General features: G+C 36.2%; 2 protein-coding genes across 6 annotated transcripts in view; both read left to right on the top strand.

The window, feature by feature from the left end:
- myofl (myoferlin like) overlaps positions 1 to 7432 on the top strand; it is a 42818-nt gene extending 35386 nt beyond the window's left edge. For all 4 annotated transcript variants that reach the window (XM_051647546.1, XM_051647544.1, XM_051647545.1 and 1 more), the window contains exons 41-53: positions 1113 to 1268; positions 1421 to 1512; positions 1628 to 1798; positions 1913 to 2061; positions 2677 to 2816; positions 2920 to 3008; positions 3093 to 3188; positions 5098 to 5239; positions 5334 to 5433; positions 5581 to 5759; positions 5847 to 5956; positions 6048 to 6195; positions 6312 to 7432. In XM_051647546.1, coding sequence (XP_051503506.1) covers positions 1113 to 1268; positions 1421 to 1512; positions 1628 to 1798; positions 1913 to 2061; positions 2677 to 2816; positions 2920 to 3008; positions 3093 to 3188; positions 5098 to 5239; positions 5334 to 5433; positions 5581 to 5759; positions 5847 to 5956; positions 6048 to 6195; positions 6312 to 6347 — 1608 coding nt within the window. In that variant the 3' untranslated portion in view covers positions 6348 to 7432. The remainder of the gene's footprint in view (positions 1 to 1112; positions 1269 to 1420; positions 1513 to 1627; positions 1799 to 1912; positions 2062 to 2676; positions 2817 to 2919; positions 3009 to 3092; positions 3189 to 5097; positions 5240 to 5333; positions 5434 to 5580; positions 5760 to 5846; positions 5957 to 6047; positions 6196 to 6311) is intronic.
- Positions 7433 to 9142: 1710 nt separating this feature from the next.
- The window catches only part of parga (poly (ADP-ribose) glycohydrolase a), a 44783-nt gene continuing 34288 nt past the window's right edge, over positions 9143 to 19637 (top strand). Inside the window, exons 1-7 of one of the 2 annotated variants that reach the window (XM_051647550.1) lie at positions 9143 to 9323; positions 10086 to 10149; positions 10227 to 10898; positions 11456 to 11588; positions 12008 to 12130; positions 12362 to 12442; positions 14750 to 14824. In XM_051647550.1, coding sequence (XP_051503510.1) covers positions 10115 to 10149; positions 10227 to 10898; positions 11456 to 11588; positions 12008 to 12130; positions 12362 to 12442; positions 14750 to 14824 — 1119 coding nt within the window. In that variant the 5' untranslated portion in view covers positions 9143 to 9323; positions 10086 to 10114. Of the gene's footprint in view, positions 9328 to 10085; positions 10150 to 10226; positions 10899 to 11455; positions 11589 to 12007; positions 12131 to 12361; positions 12443 to 14749; positions 14825 to 19637 lie in introns of both variants that reach the window. The other variant, XM_051647549.1, reaches the window with a different exon arrangement.

Raw genomic sequence — 19637 nt, 5'->3', positions numbered from 1 at the left:
GAGAAACAGATCAATATTTCATTCCTCTTTTACTATAAATCTCCACTTTCACTTTCAGAATGTGAAAGGTAAAGTAGAGATTAATAGTAAAACTTTCCACTTTCACATACTGAATTTGTTGTAAAGAAGGATAGAAATATTGATCTGTTTCTCATCCAAAGTTATTGCATCGCTTCAGAAGACATATATTAAACCAATGGAGTCGTATGGATTACTTTAATGCTGCCTTTATGTCATTTTTGGTCACCATTCACTCGCATTGTATGGACCTACAGAGCTGACATATTCTTCTAAAAGTCTTTGTTTGTGTTCAGCAGAAGAAAGAAAGTCACACACATCTGGGATGACATGAAAGTGAGTAAATGATGAGAGAATTTTAATTCTTGTGTGAACTATGCCTTTAAGGCTCTGGGCTGCCAACACAAAGGTCCTAGGTTCAATCCAAGTAGGGGAGACCTTGAAACTGGAGAGGAACTGCTATAACAAACCTGCCTTACACTATTGTGACCTTGTGTAAGGCACCTACAGAAGGTTGTTTGGAAGGAAATGTTCCCCTACTGGAGTACTGTATCATTTAATAATGTAAACATTTTGAAAGCTAAAGTTCCTAAATAGCAAGTTTCCAACTGCATGTGACTTTTATCTACTTTGAACAGTAGTAAGATGGGAAAAATTATCAACAGAAGAGTGTAAATGATATCAGACTGCCATCTGGTGGTAGTCATCTAGCTAAACAAGCCAATAATTAAAGGGATAGTTCGCCAAAATTGAACATTTTGTTGTCATTTACTCACCCACATGTAGTTTCAAACCAGTATGACTTTCTTTCTTCAGAGGAACACAAAAGAAGATGTTAGCCTCTGTCACCATTCGCTTTCATTGTATGGAAAAAAAATATGCAATGAAAGAGAATGGTGACTGAGGCTAACATTCAGCCTACAACTTCTTTTGTGTTTCACAGAAGAAAGCAAGTCATGTGAGTTTAGAACAACATGAGGGTGATAAAGTGATGACATAATTTTCATTTTTGGGTGAACTAAGTTCCCCCTTCCTTCTCAATTGAAAGATTGAAGCAATTAGTCTTTACTAATGTAGTATAACTGTGTTCACAGGGGTCATTTAGAGTGTATCCCTTATCGGATGACCCCAATGTCTCAGACCCACCTCGACAGTTTAGGGTGTTGCCTGAGAGTGGTCCTCAGGAGTGCCTGGTCAGAATCTACATTATACGTTGTCTTGACCTGCAGCCCAAAGACAACAATGGCATGGTGAGCAGTCTACTGAAGCTATTTCAGAAGTAAAACAATAAGAGATTTTTACATAGCTCACAAAATATCACACATCTACAGTGTGTTTTTGAGTGGTGAAAGTTTGAAGTTCACATGTACCGACCTTCACTTTTTTTCTTTCTTTTTTTAAGTGTGATCCTTACGTAAAGATTTCTCTGGGGAAGAAAATTACTGATGACAGAGATCATTACAAACCAAACACATTAAATCCAGATTTTGGAAGGTAAGATTATGGAGATATTTGAAATTTGATACATTCACTTACAGAAAATTGTGCATTTCTAATTTTGCCAGTGAGACTTAGAAATATTTTATCACGATGTACTGTATGTTCATAGATTGTTTGAAATGAGCTGCTACATTCCACAAGACAAGGACTTGAAGATTTCCGTCTATGATTTTGACCTGCTCAGTTCTGATGAGAAGGTTGGAGAAACAGTAATAGACCTTGAGAATCGACTTCTCTCTCGGTTTGGCTCACATTGTGGCATCCCAAAATCTTACTGTGTGTAAGTTTTTATCTTATACTAGTGGTTACATTTTCATTGCAGTTTAATCTTATGAGACATATACACTATTACTCGACCTATTTATGTGGATGTGTATTAATATGTATGGAACAGATCCGGGGTGAATCAGTGGAGGGACCAGCTCAAACCATCTCAGATCCTACATAATCTTGCCAGGTTGAGAGGAATCCCTGCTCCTCAAATCACAGATGATGGCAGTTCTCTGTCTTTTGGAGGACGAGAGTACAGGCTAGCTGAACTGGGTATGCTCCATTAAACCATTAGATTTTACCTGGACCTCAACATTATGCACATCTATATATGAACTGAAAATAAACTTGGTAACTTTCTGGTACTAAATATAGGTACAGTTTGCTGTTACTACAACAGTGACATACATTTACGTTAGGAATTACTCCTGAAAGCAGATCCTTAGGGGATAAAATGTAGATGTATATTAATCAGGACTCAGGATTATTCTTTTTTTTTTTTTTTTATAAAATCTTATAAAGAAATAATTCTTAAAATCTTAAATAGGAAATGCATGGAAAGTTCTATAGTGAATATGTTTTTTTTTTTAGTTACTGTATGGTCAGCTCTGAAATATTTCAGGGGCTAGAAAATGCTCTAAGTGCAATGTCTATTAAATTATTTATTTTAAATCAATATCCAGTAATAATGAACAACTTGAAAAGTCATGGAGAAGTCAAGGAAATTAATTGGTGTGGAAACCCTAATTTATTGCATTTTTACTGTTGTGCCGAACTTGCAGCAATTTTACTTTGCTATATAAGCATTTTTATCATGGTAATACAATATACAGTATGTGTGGTAAAAACACAGGAAATGTTCTTTTATGGATATGATTTTGCTCATAGAGGCCAATAAATGCATCCACCTGCATCTGGGCCCAGCTAAGGAGCGAATCTGCCTGCATGTGTTGAGGAGGCAAGGCCTTGTACCGGAGCATGTTGAGACTAGAACCCTGTACAGCACTTACCAGCCCACTCTCTCTCAGGTCAGCCCCTATACTGTAAATCCCAGCTCTTCTCATATATATCCTATTTTGCAATTTTGTTTTTCACAGAAGTGTATGACTCATGTCTGTATTATCTTTGCAGGGAAAAATTCAGATGTGGGTTGAAATATTCCCTAAAAACATTGGTATTCCAGGACCTGTGTGTGACATCACTCCTCGCAAACCCAAAAAGTACTGTCTGCGTCTCCTCACACTGTAACATTTGTGAAATAACTCTGTGTGTTTGCTGTACTAATGTGTCTCTTTACACTGAAGATATTTTCTGCGAGCCATCATTTGGAATACGACTGAAGTCATCCTGGATGAAACCAGCATCACAGGAGAAAACATGAGTGACATCTATGTGAAAGGGTAATTGCTCTATTGATAATATTAAAGGGATAGTTCATCCAAAAATGAAAATTCAGTCATTGTTTACTTACCTGTGTTATAACCATGTATGACTTTCTGTCTGTTGCTTAACACAAAGAGAGGAATTGTGAAAAATGTTTGCACTCAGTGATGTCATAAAATACTAGTTTATGATGACTAACTCTTCAAGCTTCAAAAGAATGCAGAAGTATAATTCAGAAGTCTAATAAATTATTTCATGAGACTCATGATGAAAGCATACGATAAGGTTTGGTGAGAAACAAACCAAAATCGAATTTATTATTTAGTGAAAATGTTCACTGACCATTGATCTCCTGTGCACATTCGTGATAGGGCATGAGAGCAACAGTTCACGTAGCCCCCTCACATCATCGGGGCGTTCAAGCGAAAACTCTTTTTGTTTATCTAAAAACAGGTCCTCCACAGCGATTGCAACAACAGAACACAACACAGCTGCACACAAAACAGAGAACAGAACTTACTAAACATTTTTGAAGAGTTTGTAGTCAAAGAATTGATGCATTTCTATGCCCAGCCTTATTTTTTTTAAATATTTTTGGACCGGTGCCAGTTCATGGTGGACGAGTTACCTGCGTTATGACGAAAATAGAAAACAAGTGACCGATATAATGTACCGTCGCTCATCACTGCTGGTTAGGACAAAAACACTTATTACCATAGAAAATATACCTTTTATCAGGTGTCATTTGCCATTGGGTTAAGGCACGGTGTGGCTGTGGCTGCCTATAGACTCCTATGTTTCTGTATGATTTCTGAGTACTCAGTAAAATAAGGCTGGGCATAGAAATGCATCTATTCTTCAACTACAAACTCTTCAGACATGTTTAGTAAGTTCTGTTCTCTGTTTTGTGTGCAGCTGTGTTGTGTTCTGTTGTCTCTGTTGCTGTGGTGGACTTGTTTTTAGATAGACAAAACAAGTTTTCACTTGAACACCACAAAGTCACAAGGAGGCTACGTGAACTGTTGCTCTCATGCCCTATCATGAATGTGCACAGGAGATCAACTGTCAGTGAACATTTTCACATAATAATACATTACATTTCAGTTTTTTTCTCACCAAACCTTATCGTATGCTTTCACAACAATCATGAGTCTCATGGTATAATTTTATTAGCCTTCTGAATTGTACTTCTGCATTCTTTTGAAGCTTGAAGAGGTAGTCACCACCACTGTCATTGTTTGAAATTACTGAGCACAAATCTTTTTCACAATCTCTCCCTTTGTGTTAAAAAAAGAAGAAAAAGTCTTATGGGGTTATAACAACACAGGGGTGAGTAAACAATGACTGAGTTTTAATTTGTGGGTGAACTAATCCTTTAACATACTGCATATGAATATGGCTGTCCATATTAAAATTTGATTGATCCACTATACAATCACTAATACATTGTGTCTAGTTTTATGTTAACACTTTACAGTAAGGTTATATATGTTAACATTAGTTAATGCATTAGGTATCATGAACTAACAATGAACAATACTTTAAAAAACATTAATCTTGGTTAATGTTAATTTTAAAATATTCTATTGTTTATTGATAGTTTATCAGAATCAGAATCAGAATGAGCTTTATTGCCATGTATGCTTACACATACAAGGAATTTGTCTTGGTGACAGGAGCTTCCAGTGTACAATACAAAAACAAAACAAAAACAGCAGCAAGACATAGATAATAATATGTAGGTTCATAATACAAAAACTAATGTAAACATATTCAGCTTTTAATGTTAAATATGTATTTGCATAAATTACATTAACAAAGATGAATAAATGCTGTAAAAGTATAGTTAATTGTTAGTTCACGTTAACTTATGTTTATCTATAAAACATAATTGTACTGAGTTACTGTTGTTATTTGTATTTATAGATGGATGCCAGGTATGGAGGAGGACAAGCAGAAAACTGACGTCCATTACAGGTCTCTAGATGGAGATGGAAATTTCAACTGGAGATTTGTCTTTGACTTTGAATACTTACCAGCAGAACAGTTGTGCCTTGTGTCTAGAAAGGTTAGTGCTTTGGAAAAGTGTTGTAACAAAAAAGTGTTATATCAAATTATATTTATTAATAATGAAAATGTACCTTATTTGTATTGATTAAAAGGAACACTTCTGGAGTCTCGACAAAACGGAGTTCAGGATCCCTCCCAAACTGATAATTCAGATCTGGGACAATGACAAATTCTCCTTGGATGATTACTTAGGTGAAAGTTCTGGTTCAAACCAACATATAAAGCCACCAGACTTTATGATTCCCTTCTAGAAAGAATGTTATTTTGTAGCATACACATTTTTGTCTTCGGAAATCAAGTGCTCAATCAAATATCTAATGGCACAGCTTTCTCAAACAGGCACAGTGGAGTTGGATCTGCTTCACCTTATCCCTCCTGCTAAGACCCCTGAAAAGTGCTCTTTAAGCATGCTAACACAAACTGGCAAGAGCCTTCCTCATACATCACTCTTCGCACAGAAGTCAGTGAGAGGCTGGTGGCCATGTGCCATGGAGGAAAATGGCAAAAAAATCCTGGCTGTGAGTATAGCTTTCAAGCATATGGATTAAAATATGATCCTTAAGTAAGTAAGTTAATGTTGCTAAAGATCATTCACTTTGTGTTAGGGTAAAGTGGAGATGACTCTGGAAGTGGTTGTAGAGAAGGAGGCTGATGAGAGGCCAGCTGGGAAAGGAAGAGATGAACCCAACATGAACCCCAAACTAGATCCTCCAAAGTATATCATGTGTTTTGAATATCATTTGTTTGATCATTCAGTATCATGCTTGATTTGAAGATGTGACAATAATTGAAATGTGTTCCAACAGCCGCCCAGATACGTCCTTCCTTTGGTTCACAAATCCATGTAAGACTATGAAGTTCATCATATGGCGCAGATACAAATGGCTCTTCATTGGACTCAGTATTCTCATACTGGTGATCCTGTTTCTTGGAATACTCTTGTATTCCTTCCCTGTAAGTCTTTTCCAAGTATTATTACAAGTAAATTCATTCAAATTCGCTTCTCAAAGTACCTGCAAGAATCACTTCATTGTGTGCTTTGCCTAAACTTTTTCATTTTATTCTTTCAGAACTACATTTCCATGAAAATTGTGAAGCCATTTTAGTTGAATTTCACAAGCAGTCAACCGAACCTGCCCTGCAACACAGTTAATAGTTAACCTGTAGAAATTCAGTTTTATATATTTTCTTTCTCCAAAGAATGCTTGAATGCAAAAACTCCCAAGTGCTACTTTTTCTCCTCTGTGGACTAAGCTGGGTTGACGGTTTACAGCGCTGCTAGAAGTTGCACTATATTGGATTGATTTTTAATAGCCATTTGTTTTTTGTTTTGTTTTTTTAAATATGCAAAAAGTTGATTAAAGTAAAAAAAATTAAAAACAAACAAAAAAAAAAATGAATATTGCAATGGTAACACTTAACAATAAGGTTGTATTTGTTAACATCAGATAAATCAATAGTTAACATGACCTAACAATTAACAATACTTTTACAGATTTTTACAAATCTTGGTTAAAGGGATTGTTCACCTAAGTTAACATTTTCTCATCATTTACCCACTTTTATGCCACCCCAGATGTGTATGACTTTATTTCTACTACTGAACACAAACAAATATTTTTAGAAGAATATCTCAGCTCTGTAGGCCCTTTCAATTCAAGTGAATGGAGGCCAGAACTTTGAAGCTCCAAAAAGCACATAAAGGCAGCATAAAAGTAACCTATAAGACTCCAGTGGTTAAATCCATGTCTCCAGAAGCGATATGACAAATGTGGTTGAGAAACAGATCAATATTTCAATCCTCTTTTACTATAAATCTCCACATTCACTTTCAGAATGTGAAAGGTAAAGTAGAGATTTATAGTAAAAAAGGACTTATTTGCAATATGATCTAACATGAACAAACAATGAACAATATTATATTTATTAATTAACATTAATGAAGATCAATAAATGCTGTAAAAAAATTACTGTTCTTTGTTAGTTCATGATATTTAATGCTAAAGAATTTTAACAAATAGAACCTTACTTGTAAAGTTTACCATTGCAATATTTTACTATTGTAGAATTATAAGATTTTTCCAGTGCCTAAAGTAGAACTTACCATTTACAACATTACTCTCCATTTTCCAAGTGAATTCTGATGTATCTACTCATTTGTTGTTCGTTATTCATTAAAACATTTATTGTATTCCTTGTATTTTCTTGTATCTTGTAACCCAAACATCAGCTGCCCCTGTAAATCACATCAGTGAAATACATTCAGTAAGATAATATTAATAATTATAATAGTGATGTTAGTAATGTAGTTACTGTATTGATAATGTAAATTGATTACTAATAATGAATAAAACACTGCACCAAGTAAAATAGAATAAATATTAACTATAACAATAAAACAGGTTTGCACATTGCTTATCAATTGATGAAGACTCTTTTCATGAAAGACTTCTATCAGAACGAGATTCTAATGGTGGAGAGGAGGATGATCCCCTTTACAAAGTGATACATTAATTAAAGGGATATTCCGGATTCAATACAGCATTTGTGGCATAATGTTGATAACCACAAAAAACAATTTTTACTCATCTCCCTTTAAAAAATAAATAAAAAATAATTAGGTTCCAGTGCGGCACTTACAATGGAAGTGAATGGGGCCAATTTTTGGAGGGTTTAAAGACAGAAATGTGAAGCACATAATTACAAAAAAAAGCACTTGCATTAATTCTTCTGTTAAAACTCATGTATTATTTGAGCTGCAAAGTTGTTTAAATCGTCATTTTTACAGTTGTTTTAGGGATGTTGACATTGCTTCGTCATGGCAACGAAGTTGTATAAATGGCTACAACTTTATATAAAAAAGGCTAGTAAGTGATTTTATCACACTAAAATCATGTCAGCACACATATTGTTTACTTCGTTGCTATCCTTTTGAAACAGTGATTTTAACATTTATGGATTGGCCCCATTCACTTCCATTGCAAGTGCCTCACTCAAACTCAGATTTTTGCTTTTAAAAAAGAAAAGGAGCAAGTCAAAATAAATTTTTGTGGTATTCAATATTATGACACAAATACTTTCGATTGAGCTTAACTTGTATTTAACCTGGAATATTTGTTCTATATTGATTTTTTTTTTTTTTAATGCTTTATTGATTCAATGCCACTAGAACAAGAGGTATTACATATCCACATAATCAAATTAACATTAGCTGCCAGAGAGAGAGAGAGAGAAAAAAAAAAATAAAGGAAGAAAATTACATAAATTTCAATGCTTTCAGAGCATTACATGTTTTCAGTGCTTTTTTGTTTTTTGTTTGTTCCAAGAGATTTACATATAATTTAGTCATTTATAAAATGTGCAAAATTTGGTTTACATTGAGCCCACTTCTTTTTATGTATATGGAATTTTCCTAACAAAATAAACAAATGTATAATATGTTGTTCTTTACAATTCAAATTTTCTTTTTCTGTATAAAAAAGTACATCAAATATACAAATTTCTATCATACACTCCATTTTTCTGTTAATATAAAATTCCAAATCCTTCCAAAATAATCTTGAGTAAAGACAATGAAAAAAAAGATGCAAAATAGTTTCTTTTTCTTCTGTATTGAATAGTAAACGGAAGAGGGAGAGACAAAACGTCACAAAATATCCGATACATTTTTTGACCCACCAAATGTATTATCCCCTATATTATCATAGATATTATAACTAATATATTTATATATTATAATATTATTACTATATTATAAAATATCTTTAAATAAAATATAGCTTTCATGAATACACATGTATACCCACATATTAAGATTCTGAAAGAAACTGTTTTCTTTTTTGATGAGCACGAGAGCTTTCTTTTTATCACGTGACAAGAATCTACCCAATCAGCGGGCAACTTCACGGCCCGGAAGTGATGCTTTGCTTTAACCAGCTTTTCTTTCTGTTTTCTGTCTTTTAATGTGTAGATAAAAGGCAAAAGCCTTTGCGTAAATAGGAGCTGTTTTCCCGTCCACTGGAAAAGAGCTCGAATATGTGTGTGAGCTGCACAGGGATACGAAGACAAAGCAGAATAAGAGTGCAAGTATGATTGTTTGATGCGTGAAATCAACCTGTTTTGAACACACATATAAGGATAAAGTATTTAAGGGCTGTCACAATTTTTTGTAGCAATAATAATGCCAAATAACGTGTAGTTATAATGCACTTGAACTGAATGCGATACCAGGATTGGTGTTGACATTTTAAGGCTTCAGCTAACTGACAGATGTGGGTTTTAGCTTTCAAATTTGAGTTATGATTTGCTCTGATGGTGAAGATCTGGATCTGAGATATGCATATGATGAAGCCATCTAAGAAATTAATACAATAACGTTTATATGATCTTCAAGGCTGATATATTAGTATAGAAATTAATGCAAACCCGGACCTGCCTTTTATATCACTCAGCTAGCCTAGCCATTCACAACAACTTTCTGTAAACCTTATATAAACACATACCTCTCCTTCCTAAACAAACACAGCATGCGATCTGCTCTAATCTAGCAGTTGTAATATCTATAGGCCTATAATAGATTAGGTGAAAAAGATGCTGCTTTAACAGATTGTAACGTTTATAAGAAGAAATTGAAGGTGAAAGCACACCATTTGACCTGATTCCCTTGAAATGCCATTTTCATGCTTAGCTTTTTGCAATAACTCTTTCAAACAAGTTATGTTGCAATCCATCCATTACTCTGCTTATCTCAAAAGAATGCTGTGAATGGGTTTTTACTTTTATGTTGAGATATGGCACACATGTAACTTTCCATTTCATTTCATTGATCACTTTGCATATTACAGCAGGTAATTTGGCTGGAAGTCTGTTTAAGATGAATATGGATGAATCTAAGAAAGAATTGAACAGGTTAGTGGATTTCATGATATATATTTTTAAACGGGTGACAGATGCAATAAGCAGTAAGTGTTTGTTTTCTTTGCCAGTCATGATGGTGCTGATACAAAGTATGAGGATGCAAGAAGTGATCTCCACAAGTCTTTTGAGTGTGAAAGAAAGGAAAGCGTTCAAGCAGCCATGAAAGATGGCGATAAATTGTGTGATTTCAAAAGAAAACAAAAGGAGCAAGATCACACTAAGCTGGAAGAAGTACAATCCTGTGAAATGGACTCAAAGGGCATTGAGGATGCCACTCTCGGTAATGATGCAGCCAATCAGATAAAGCCAAGCAATGGAGAAAAGGCCTCTGAATCAAACTCACCAGATGACAAGCTGGGCAAGCTAACTTGCACGACTACAGAGAGAAAAACAAACCTCAGTTTATCCCTAAATGCAAGTGACACACTTTGTCCTGATGTGGAAATGATGAGCCCAGAGAGCCCACCATGTAAAGCCTCTCTGCCCAGCTACTCTGAGGAAAATGCCTCTGCTTGCTCTGACTCACAAGGCTCTTTTATAGGGGTTGGCCCAATGTTGGAGTCCAAACCCCAAATCCCCAATCCTGAAGCTTTAGACCACATCAAAGAAAAATCTGAAGTGACAGACATGGAAACAGATGATACAGAGGGGCAAAATTGTAGTGCTGGTGCTTTTGTTCCCAAAAGTCCTGTGAAGGATGAGCCTAACTGTAAGCAGACACAGACATCTGCTTCTGCAAGGTAGCGTTTTCAGATATTTTGCTGTGATTTTCTTAAAGGAAAAGTTAATCCAAAATGAAAATTCTGTCATTGTTTACTCACACTGCTGTTGTTTCAAACCTGTATGCTTTTAATTTCTTTATTTGGAAAACATAGTCAATTTTGGGTGAATCTTTGTGCAACTCTTTTCCATACAACAACAATTCAGTGTGTTCACTTCTGTCAAGCTCCAAAAAAGCAATAAAAAGCTTCAAACAGACAAAGTCTTAGGAAGCCATTTGATAGCTTTAAGGAATATTCTAAAATGTATGTTTTTATTCACTGATAATCTAAGATGTGGTCTCTGGCGTTGTATGGAAAAGAGCTGTGTAATGATTCTTCAGAAATTCTGTTTTTGTGTTCCACTGAAAAGATAATGGCATAGAGATGCTGAACAACATGAGGGTGAGTAAATAATGACAGTGTTTATTTAGGGTGAACTGTTCCTTTAATTTTGAAAGGGCTTGAAATGAAATCATTGGGAAATATGATCTAAAAATCATAAAATGTAAATAAAATAATTTGTTCCTTCATTCTAGTGGGCAAGTGTTGGCTGAGCAGAAAGAGAGGAAATGGCTTGGAACCCCAGTAGAGGAGCTTAGAAGAATGCCTCAGTGTGGAAAGCCCCTGCCACACCTCAGGGCAACAGACAATCACAAAGTACTCATCAGGGTAAGCCATGGTTTCTACAGCACTCACAGTGACACTGTGATGTTCTCAGACAGCGCCTAAGGGCGACCTGTCAGTATGAGTCTAATCGAGCTGTGGATGTCCGAGCAGCTCACTGCTGTGCCTGCACACCATAGAACTCAGTGTTTTGATGTTTCATTGAAAGGATTTGGACTGAAGTGGTGAATAATCCATCTATTGGCCCTAAAGAAAATATATTGTTTTTCCATCACAATTACCAAGATCTGTAGTAGACTATTATCATTTTTAAAAGTACTATTTTTACAAGTAGCTAACATTGAAAAAACATTGTAATCCTTTTCAATGACATTCTGACCTGCTTACGAAATTGTAGTGATTCAGAGGTGAAACTGTAATTGTAAAAGCCTTTTAAATTGACTTTGAGTGTCTTTGGTTTATAGACAGACCTGTTAAAAGAAGGTGAAGTCCCCGTTCCCTATACAAGCAAATTCAGAGATTCCTGGGATGATATGACAGTGAAGATGCCTTGTTCAGAAAAGAATCTGTTTCCTGTGGAGAATGAGGTGACCTCTTCTTTTTAGGTTAATCTTAATTTGACAAGAGCTAGCTGCATGCCATATAGCAGTGTGACTGAAAATTCCTTTTGGTCAAAATGGATGAATTGCATTGACTTTATATTACATATGGGACTAGACTTATGTTGACTGGCTGGTGATATTTCTGAAGTTTAATATGAATTGATTGTAATATAAATTGATAAATTATGCTGCATGTGATATTTCCCTTTTTTCCAGGATGGAAGTGGAGTGCAGAGTCGATGGGAGTTGATTTGTTCTGCTTTGCAAGGTGGATGCAAAAGTTCACTTGATATTAGGGTAGGTTTTAACATGTTTGGTGGAAATCTCAGGAGAACATATGTACTGCTGAATGGCAAAATGTAAATATAACATTTCAAAACAGAAGAGTTGTGCTAAATTAATAAGTGTTGAATACCACCAGAGGGTGGCAGAATTGCACCAAAATGTGTAGGATCGCTCTTCTTGTGATATAAATCTTGTACTTTCAACAACATGATAGTATTAACTTCTGTTCATGTGATTCAGTGGTTTTCCTTGCCAAAGATATGAAAAGCATCTGAAAATTGAAATTAGAATGTTTGAATTGTTAAATTTACTATACATGGTACAATGGCAAGGAAAAGTATATTCCAAATTACACTTTGGAATTACCTGCATTTATGTGTAAATTTGTCTTAAAATCTGGTTTGATCTTCATCTAAGTAACAGTAATGAACAAACATGATCTGTTTTAACTAATCTGTACATACTGAATACATCATTCAGACATTTACAGTGTAGGTTGGGGGAAAAGTATGTGAACCCCCTAGGCTAATTACATCAATGAAAGCTAATTAGAGTCAGGAGTTGGCAAACCTACATCCAATTATGAAACAAGATTGGAGGTGTGGGTTAGAGCTACTTTGACTTATAGAAAGCACTCAAGGGACCTGGGTAGCTCAGTGGTAAAAGATGCTGGCTACCACCCCTGGAGTTCGCTAGTTCGAATCCCAGGGCGTGCTGAGTGACTTCAGCCAGGTCTCTTAAGCAACCAAATTAGCCTGGTTGCTAGGGAGGGTAGAGTCACATGGGGTAACCTCCTCGTGGTCGCTATAATGTGGTTCGTTCTCGGTGGGGCGCATGGTGAGTTGAGCGTATTTGCCGTGGTGGATGGTGTGAAGCCTTCACATGCACTATGTCTCCATGTCAACGTGCTCAAGCCACGTGATAAGATGCGCGGGTTGACGGTCTCAGACGCGGAGGAAACTGGGATTCGTCCACCGCCACCCGGACTGAAGCGAATCACTACGCGACCACGAGGACTTAAAAAGCACATTGGGAATTGGGCATTCCAAAATGGGAGAAAAATGGAAAAAAAAAAAAAAAAAAAGATGGAAAGGTTTACAAAGTTATCTGGAAGAGCTTAGATATTCATCAGTCCATGGTTGGACAAATTGAATATAAATGGAGGTGATTTAGTTCTGTGGCTACTCTACCTAGAAGTGGCTGTCAAGCCAAGATGACTCAAAAGGCACACTGCAGAAAGCTCAATAAGGTAAAAAAGAACCCTAGAGTGACCGCTAAAGATTTGAAGGAATCATTGGAACTGGTTAACATCACTGTTCATTAGTCTAATATCTGGAAAACATTAAACAAGCATGGTGTCCATTGCAGGACACCATGAAGGAAGCTGCTGCTTTCCAACAAAAAACATTGCTGCATGCCTGAAGTTTGCCAAAGACCACCTTGACACTCCACAACACTACTGGGAAAATGTTTTGTTGACTGATGAAACTATGGCTGAATTGTTTGGGAAGAACACATAGCACTACGTATGGCATAAAAAGGGCACCACATACCAACATGGAAACATCATCCCAGAGGTGAAGTATGGTGGATTCATGATTTGGGGCTGCTTTGCTACTTCAGGGTCTGGACCGCTTGCAATCATCAAGGGGAAAGTTTACCAAGATATCCTACAGGACAGTGTCAGGGTGCCTGTGCGCCAGTTGAAGTTCAGTAAAAGTTGGGCGATGCAGCAGGAGAGTGACCCTAAACATCAATGACCTTAAGCATCCAGGTAAATCCACTATTACAGAATGGCTTCAAAAAGGAAATCCACCTTTTGGAGTGGCCCAGTCAGAGCCCAGACCTTAACCCAAAAGAAACGCTGTGAAATGACCTCAAGAGAGCCGTTCACACCAGATATCCTAAGAATATATTTGAGCTGAAGCAGTTCTGTAAGGAAGATGATCCAAAATTCTTCTGAACGTTGTGCAGGTCTAATCTGCAGCTACCGGAAACACTTGGTTGAGGTTAATGCTGCCAAAGGAGGATCGACCAGTTATTAAATCCAAGGGTTCACTTGTATTTTCCACAGCACTGTGAATGTTTAATGGGATGTGTTCAATAAAGACATGAAAGATTACAATTGTCTGTGTTGTTAGCTTAAGTAGATTGTGTTTGTCTATACTTGTGACTTTGATGAAGGTGAGATCACATTTTAATTAATGCATAAAACCAGCTAATTCCAAAGGGTTCACATTATTTTTTTTCTTGCCAATGTAGATGGTATGCTTCTTTTAAAAACCAAATTTTGTTTTTTTAATCTTCATCATTTTACAGGACGCAATATTGAGTTACAACATAGCACATGCTAAAAGATGGGACTTCACAGCTTTGAACGTTCTCTGCACTGAGGTAAGGCATAACACATTTTTCTAAAAACACAGATTGACAGTTTCCTTATGAGTTAACTTTTTCTCAGAGATGTCAAATATTTTTGTCCATTGTATTTGCACTGATATTTTACCATGTGTTAAATGAGCTGGAGAAGCAATTGACATACCCCATATCAACATAGTTCAAAGTGTCCCAAATAATATGCATGCTGATGGTTGATTTGCATTTGATAGTATCATGAATGGAAACTAAGTCAGCATGTAATCAATTAAATCTACAACTTGCACAAACCACTAATGAGTTTAAACAAACTGTACATAAGCAGATAATGAGTAATTCAGTTCAACATCAAATTAGGTTTTCACAGTAAAAGATAATTAATAAAACTTTAAAAAGTGTAATAAATAGGTGGAGCCAGTTTAATTGACAATCCTAGTATAAACCATTATAGGCCTACTACAAATAATCCTCTTTCCATGATGCTGTTTTGACGGTCTGTAATATAATTGCAAAACGTTACAGCTGCTGTATAATTAAAGCCCTAATATTGTTGCTTTTATGAAGTGAGAAAGCACCAAGTCCTTAAGTGTGATTTCTTGCAATGTGTCACAGTGGGACCAGAAGGCCCCATGATACTAAAAAGGCTCCCTGATTGTTTAATCTGACTGGTTTGAATTTATTGGCACACACTCTTCAGTCAAAGAGAAGAAGCAAGCTATCCTCCAAGTGGATATGCACCAAGCAGTCCGCATCTGCCCCTTCTGCTACCTCGTCCCTGGGGATCTTTTTGCATCTAGCACTAGTCAATTAAGACAGAGGTGGGCATTCAGCATAACGAGCAGCAGCTGGCAGAGGAAAGCCAGGGAGATGAGGACCCTGTTTACTGCAAATAAACACACTCAACAGATGGGCTACAGTCTTGCACATAGCCAGAAGCTAGTCTTGATGGTGGGCCTAACGGAGATGACTTGAGAGTGCTTGAGGTTGAGTAATCTTATTCCACAAAGAGCTTGACATAGAGTTCACCCAAAAAATGAAAATTCTCTCATCATTTACTCACCCTCATGCCATCCCAGATGTGTATGACTTTCTTTCGCAGAACACAAACAAAGATTTTTTGAATAATATCTCAGTTCTGTAGGTCCATGCAATGCAAGTGAATGGTGACCAGAACTCCAAAAGCTCCAAAAAGGAGATAGACTCAGCATTGTTAAACTAATGTCTTCTGAAGCGATCCAGTTGGTTTTGGGTGAGAACAAAGCAAAGTGTAACTTGTGCTTTTTCACTTTACATCTTGTCATTGCAGTCTCTAGGCACAATCATGATTTCAAGCTCAATTACACTTCCTAATGCTTGACGCATGCGCAGATTGCTAGATGGCTCTATAGGAAGTGTAATTGAGTTTGAAATCATAATTGTCAAGCTGTACAGTGAAAAAGGAGTTATATTTTGGTCTGTTCTCACACAAAACCAACTGGATTGCCTCAGAAGACATTTATTAAACCACTGGAGTCTTATGGATTACTTTTATGCTTTATCTCCTTTTTGGAGCTTTTGGAGTTCTGGTCACTATTCACTTGCATTGTTTGGACCTACAGAACTGAGATATTCTTCTACAAAATATTTGTGTTCAGCAGAGGAAAGAAAGTCTTACACATCTGGGATGGCATGAGGGTGAGTAAATTATGAGAGAATTTTCTTTTTTGGGTGAACTATCCCTTTAAATGTAGGCCAGTTGACAGCTATTTTGTCAGTAGTGTTGTTTTGCATCTTGGCTAGTTTGGTGTATCATTTTGCAGTTTTGTTGAGCAGTATGGATGGAGTGAAAGAATACGACAAAGGGCAGCCATACAGCTTATGCCCAAATGTAGTTTTTGTTTTCAGTTATAAAACTTATAGCTGAAACAGAATTTTCAGTGGGCTGACAATAAATGTTGTCCACCAGTCTATTTTGTTTCTATTATAGAAATAATAATAAAAAATAAAAAAACAAATGAAGAAAAAAAAATAGATTTAGAAATAATAGTTAAAAAAAAACAACAAAAAAAAAAACATTTACATTCATCCGGAGCTTGTATAGCAACTAATACTGACAGCATTAGGATAACGCACACATAAAGTCTACATAAAGGCTATCACATTATTATAATTTCACATGTTGTTATTCAGAAAATTAGCTTTTTATAAAATGCGCTCTGTTGGTGTTTAGAGATGTAACGCAGATCCTCGTCTGTTCATTTGCATGACTTTAACTAGAACTGTTTACAAGTAGAGTAGAATGCAATAAGAATCAAAATAGTAGTGTCACACTTGATTTCACACTTGGCCAAAGACGGTGTCATATGTTCTGTCATCCAACACCTTCGACGGCACACTTCCACAGTGCCCCCAGTTGACTCCATTTTTTTAATTGCTGTGAGATTTGGTGAGAGATTCAAGGGGAAAGTACAGTATTCAGCGCTGCTTACAGCAGGCAAATGTGCAAAGGAAAATCAATTTGCAATATTCGAGTAGTGTTTTTAATTGTTGAGTTGCTGGTGCAGAACAAGTACTCGATTTCTCGTGCACATCCCAAGTAACTACCCCACATATGTAACCACTAAGTTACACCACAACTAGTTCTATGAGTTTATTCCTTCTCAAGACTGTTCTCAAGACAAATTACAGTCTTTGATTTTTCAAAAGCCATTTCTGTGCTATCGTGCTTTTCTTGTACTTGTGAGCTTCAGCCAAGATCTCAGGATTTTTCCTCCGTGCTTAAATGATTTTGATAGAATAATCTCAGACCTGTATAAATCAATAGCTGTCTGTATCTTTTTATGGCTCTATCCAATTTAATTAACGCAGCCATTAAATCTATAAGGGAGCCAATCAAAGCCATTAGCAAAGTGCACCTCATTCTAATGAAGCATGCTTGAGAGGGCCAGCTCCTTAAACTGTCCACTTAAGAGCTTGAACTGTGCTTTTGCTCTTTGGCTCAGCCTTAGTGTTTTTCCATTTCTCAACTGTTTCCTTAATCTATTTCTTACTGCACAAACATGTTTGGTGAGCATACATCAACCCTTCAGGGCTGTGCCCACTGATTAGATGCATACCGTAGAGTTGAGGAAATCTCGTCATGATATAGCTCGCCTACGCTAAATACAGTCTTATAATATATTTGTTCTCTTTAATCGTCGTACTGAATCAATGCGGTGTCGTTTACATTGCTTGCAGCTGTAGTAAAGTATGCCAGTGCCATACATGCATGCTGTGTAATGGTTATTTATGGATCTGTACTAGTGCCCTGTCTCTAAACTGTGTAGGCGAGAGTATTTTTTTAATTTTCCCAAAAATCTATAAGGTTCCCACTGTCATGGCAAACCTAGAAATATTAGGGGATTTTAAAATTGTGATTTCCAGGCCTGGAAAAGTAAGGGAACTTAATACAATCTTAAAAAGTAATGGAAATTTCAATAGTGAATAGAAATTTGTAGTGGTCGATTGATATATCACCAAGGCCGATAAGTCGGACGATATTCTGAAATCGGCCGATAAATTTTCCCCTTTGACCAATTTGTTTCTTGAGTGCGCTGAGAATCGCCTGTTGTATGTGAAGCAACTGAGACATGTAAACGACCAGTCACGGTTCGTTTTGTTGTTATGTGCTATCGTGTTACTACAATAATAGACCAGTGTTCAATACAGTGTCATTTAAACGGTCCACATATCAGTGTCGCGGCAGACACGTTTGAGCTCATAATGTTAAAGAGCTTGCCTGTTTCATTCTTCCTCTCTCTCCTCAATAGTTCCCTGTAACATTTAACTGTCTTGTCTAATGCTAAAAAGGCAAATATCAATAAAACTAATATCATATACCGTAGTGGTGCACCGATCAGGAAATTTGAGGCTGATACTGATTATTATATGCTGCAGTTATATGCTTATGCCCCACACAGTAAAATTACAGTAACACTTTACAAAAAGGTTCCATTTGTTAACATTAACATTACTGTAGTTAACATGAACTAATGAACTTAATGTTAGTTACAACATAAACTAATACATTTTTAAAATAAAAAGTTGTATTAGTGTTAACATTAATGCACTATGAACTAACAATGAACAACATTTACTAACATTATGATTAATAAACACTGTAAAAAATATATTGTTCATTTTTTGTTCATGATACCTAATGCATTAACTAATGTTAAAGAAATGAAACCTTTTTATTAAGTGTTACCAAAATGTCATTAAAGTTACATTAATTGTGAATTGCTGACATTTTATTTTTATTGAAAACGGTTATGAATAGTTCTGTTGTCAATATCAAAAGGTCATTGTGACATACTGACAACCAGTAAAAACCATGAGAGCAACACACAGCAGAGATACATTCAAAAATAAGAAAAATATATCCATTACAAGCTCTAAAACTGCTCCAGTGAGAAATCATTAATAACTATGATTTGTTTACTCTCGCCAAATGCTTGAAGACGCATTGAGCAAATGCGTCTTCACGCATTTGCTCAATAATTAGTAAATGCGTGAAGACGCGGTGCCATTATTGAAGGTTAAACAGTTATATCTGTTATTAGAGGTATTGTGACCAACATTAATCTAATTTAAATTGGAATCCTTGCAGAATAGCTCTGGGATGAAGAGTAGACCCAGACTGCAGTCTGGACGATTGGGCAGGGCGACATGCCTAAATACCGAATAGTTCCGACACAAGGGGCAGTTCAAACTTAAAACAGTAGAACAATTTAGGAGGAGGAGGAACATGAGGATGTTGTCATTGCGCGAGGTAAGAGAAACTGGTCGGTGTAAAGTTAATTGATATATTTTT

The sequence above is a fragment of the Myxocyprinus asiaticus genome, chromosome 21 (genome assembly GCF_019703515.2).
Source record: "Myxocyprinus asiaticus isolate MX2 ecotype Aquarium Trade chromosome 21, UBuf_Myxa_2, whole genome shotgun sequence".
NCBI lineage: Eukaryota > Metazoa > Chordata > Actinopteri > Cypriniformes > Catostomidae > Myxocyprinus > Myxocyprinus asiaticus.
This window is presented reverse-complemented; position numbering and strand designations above follow the sequence as displayed.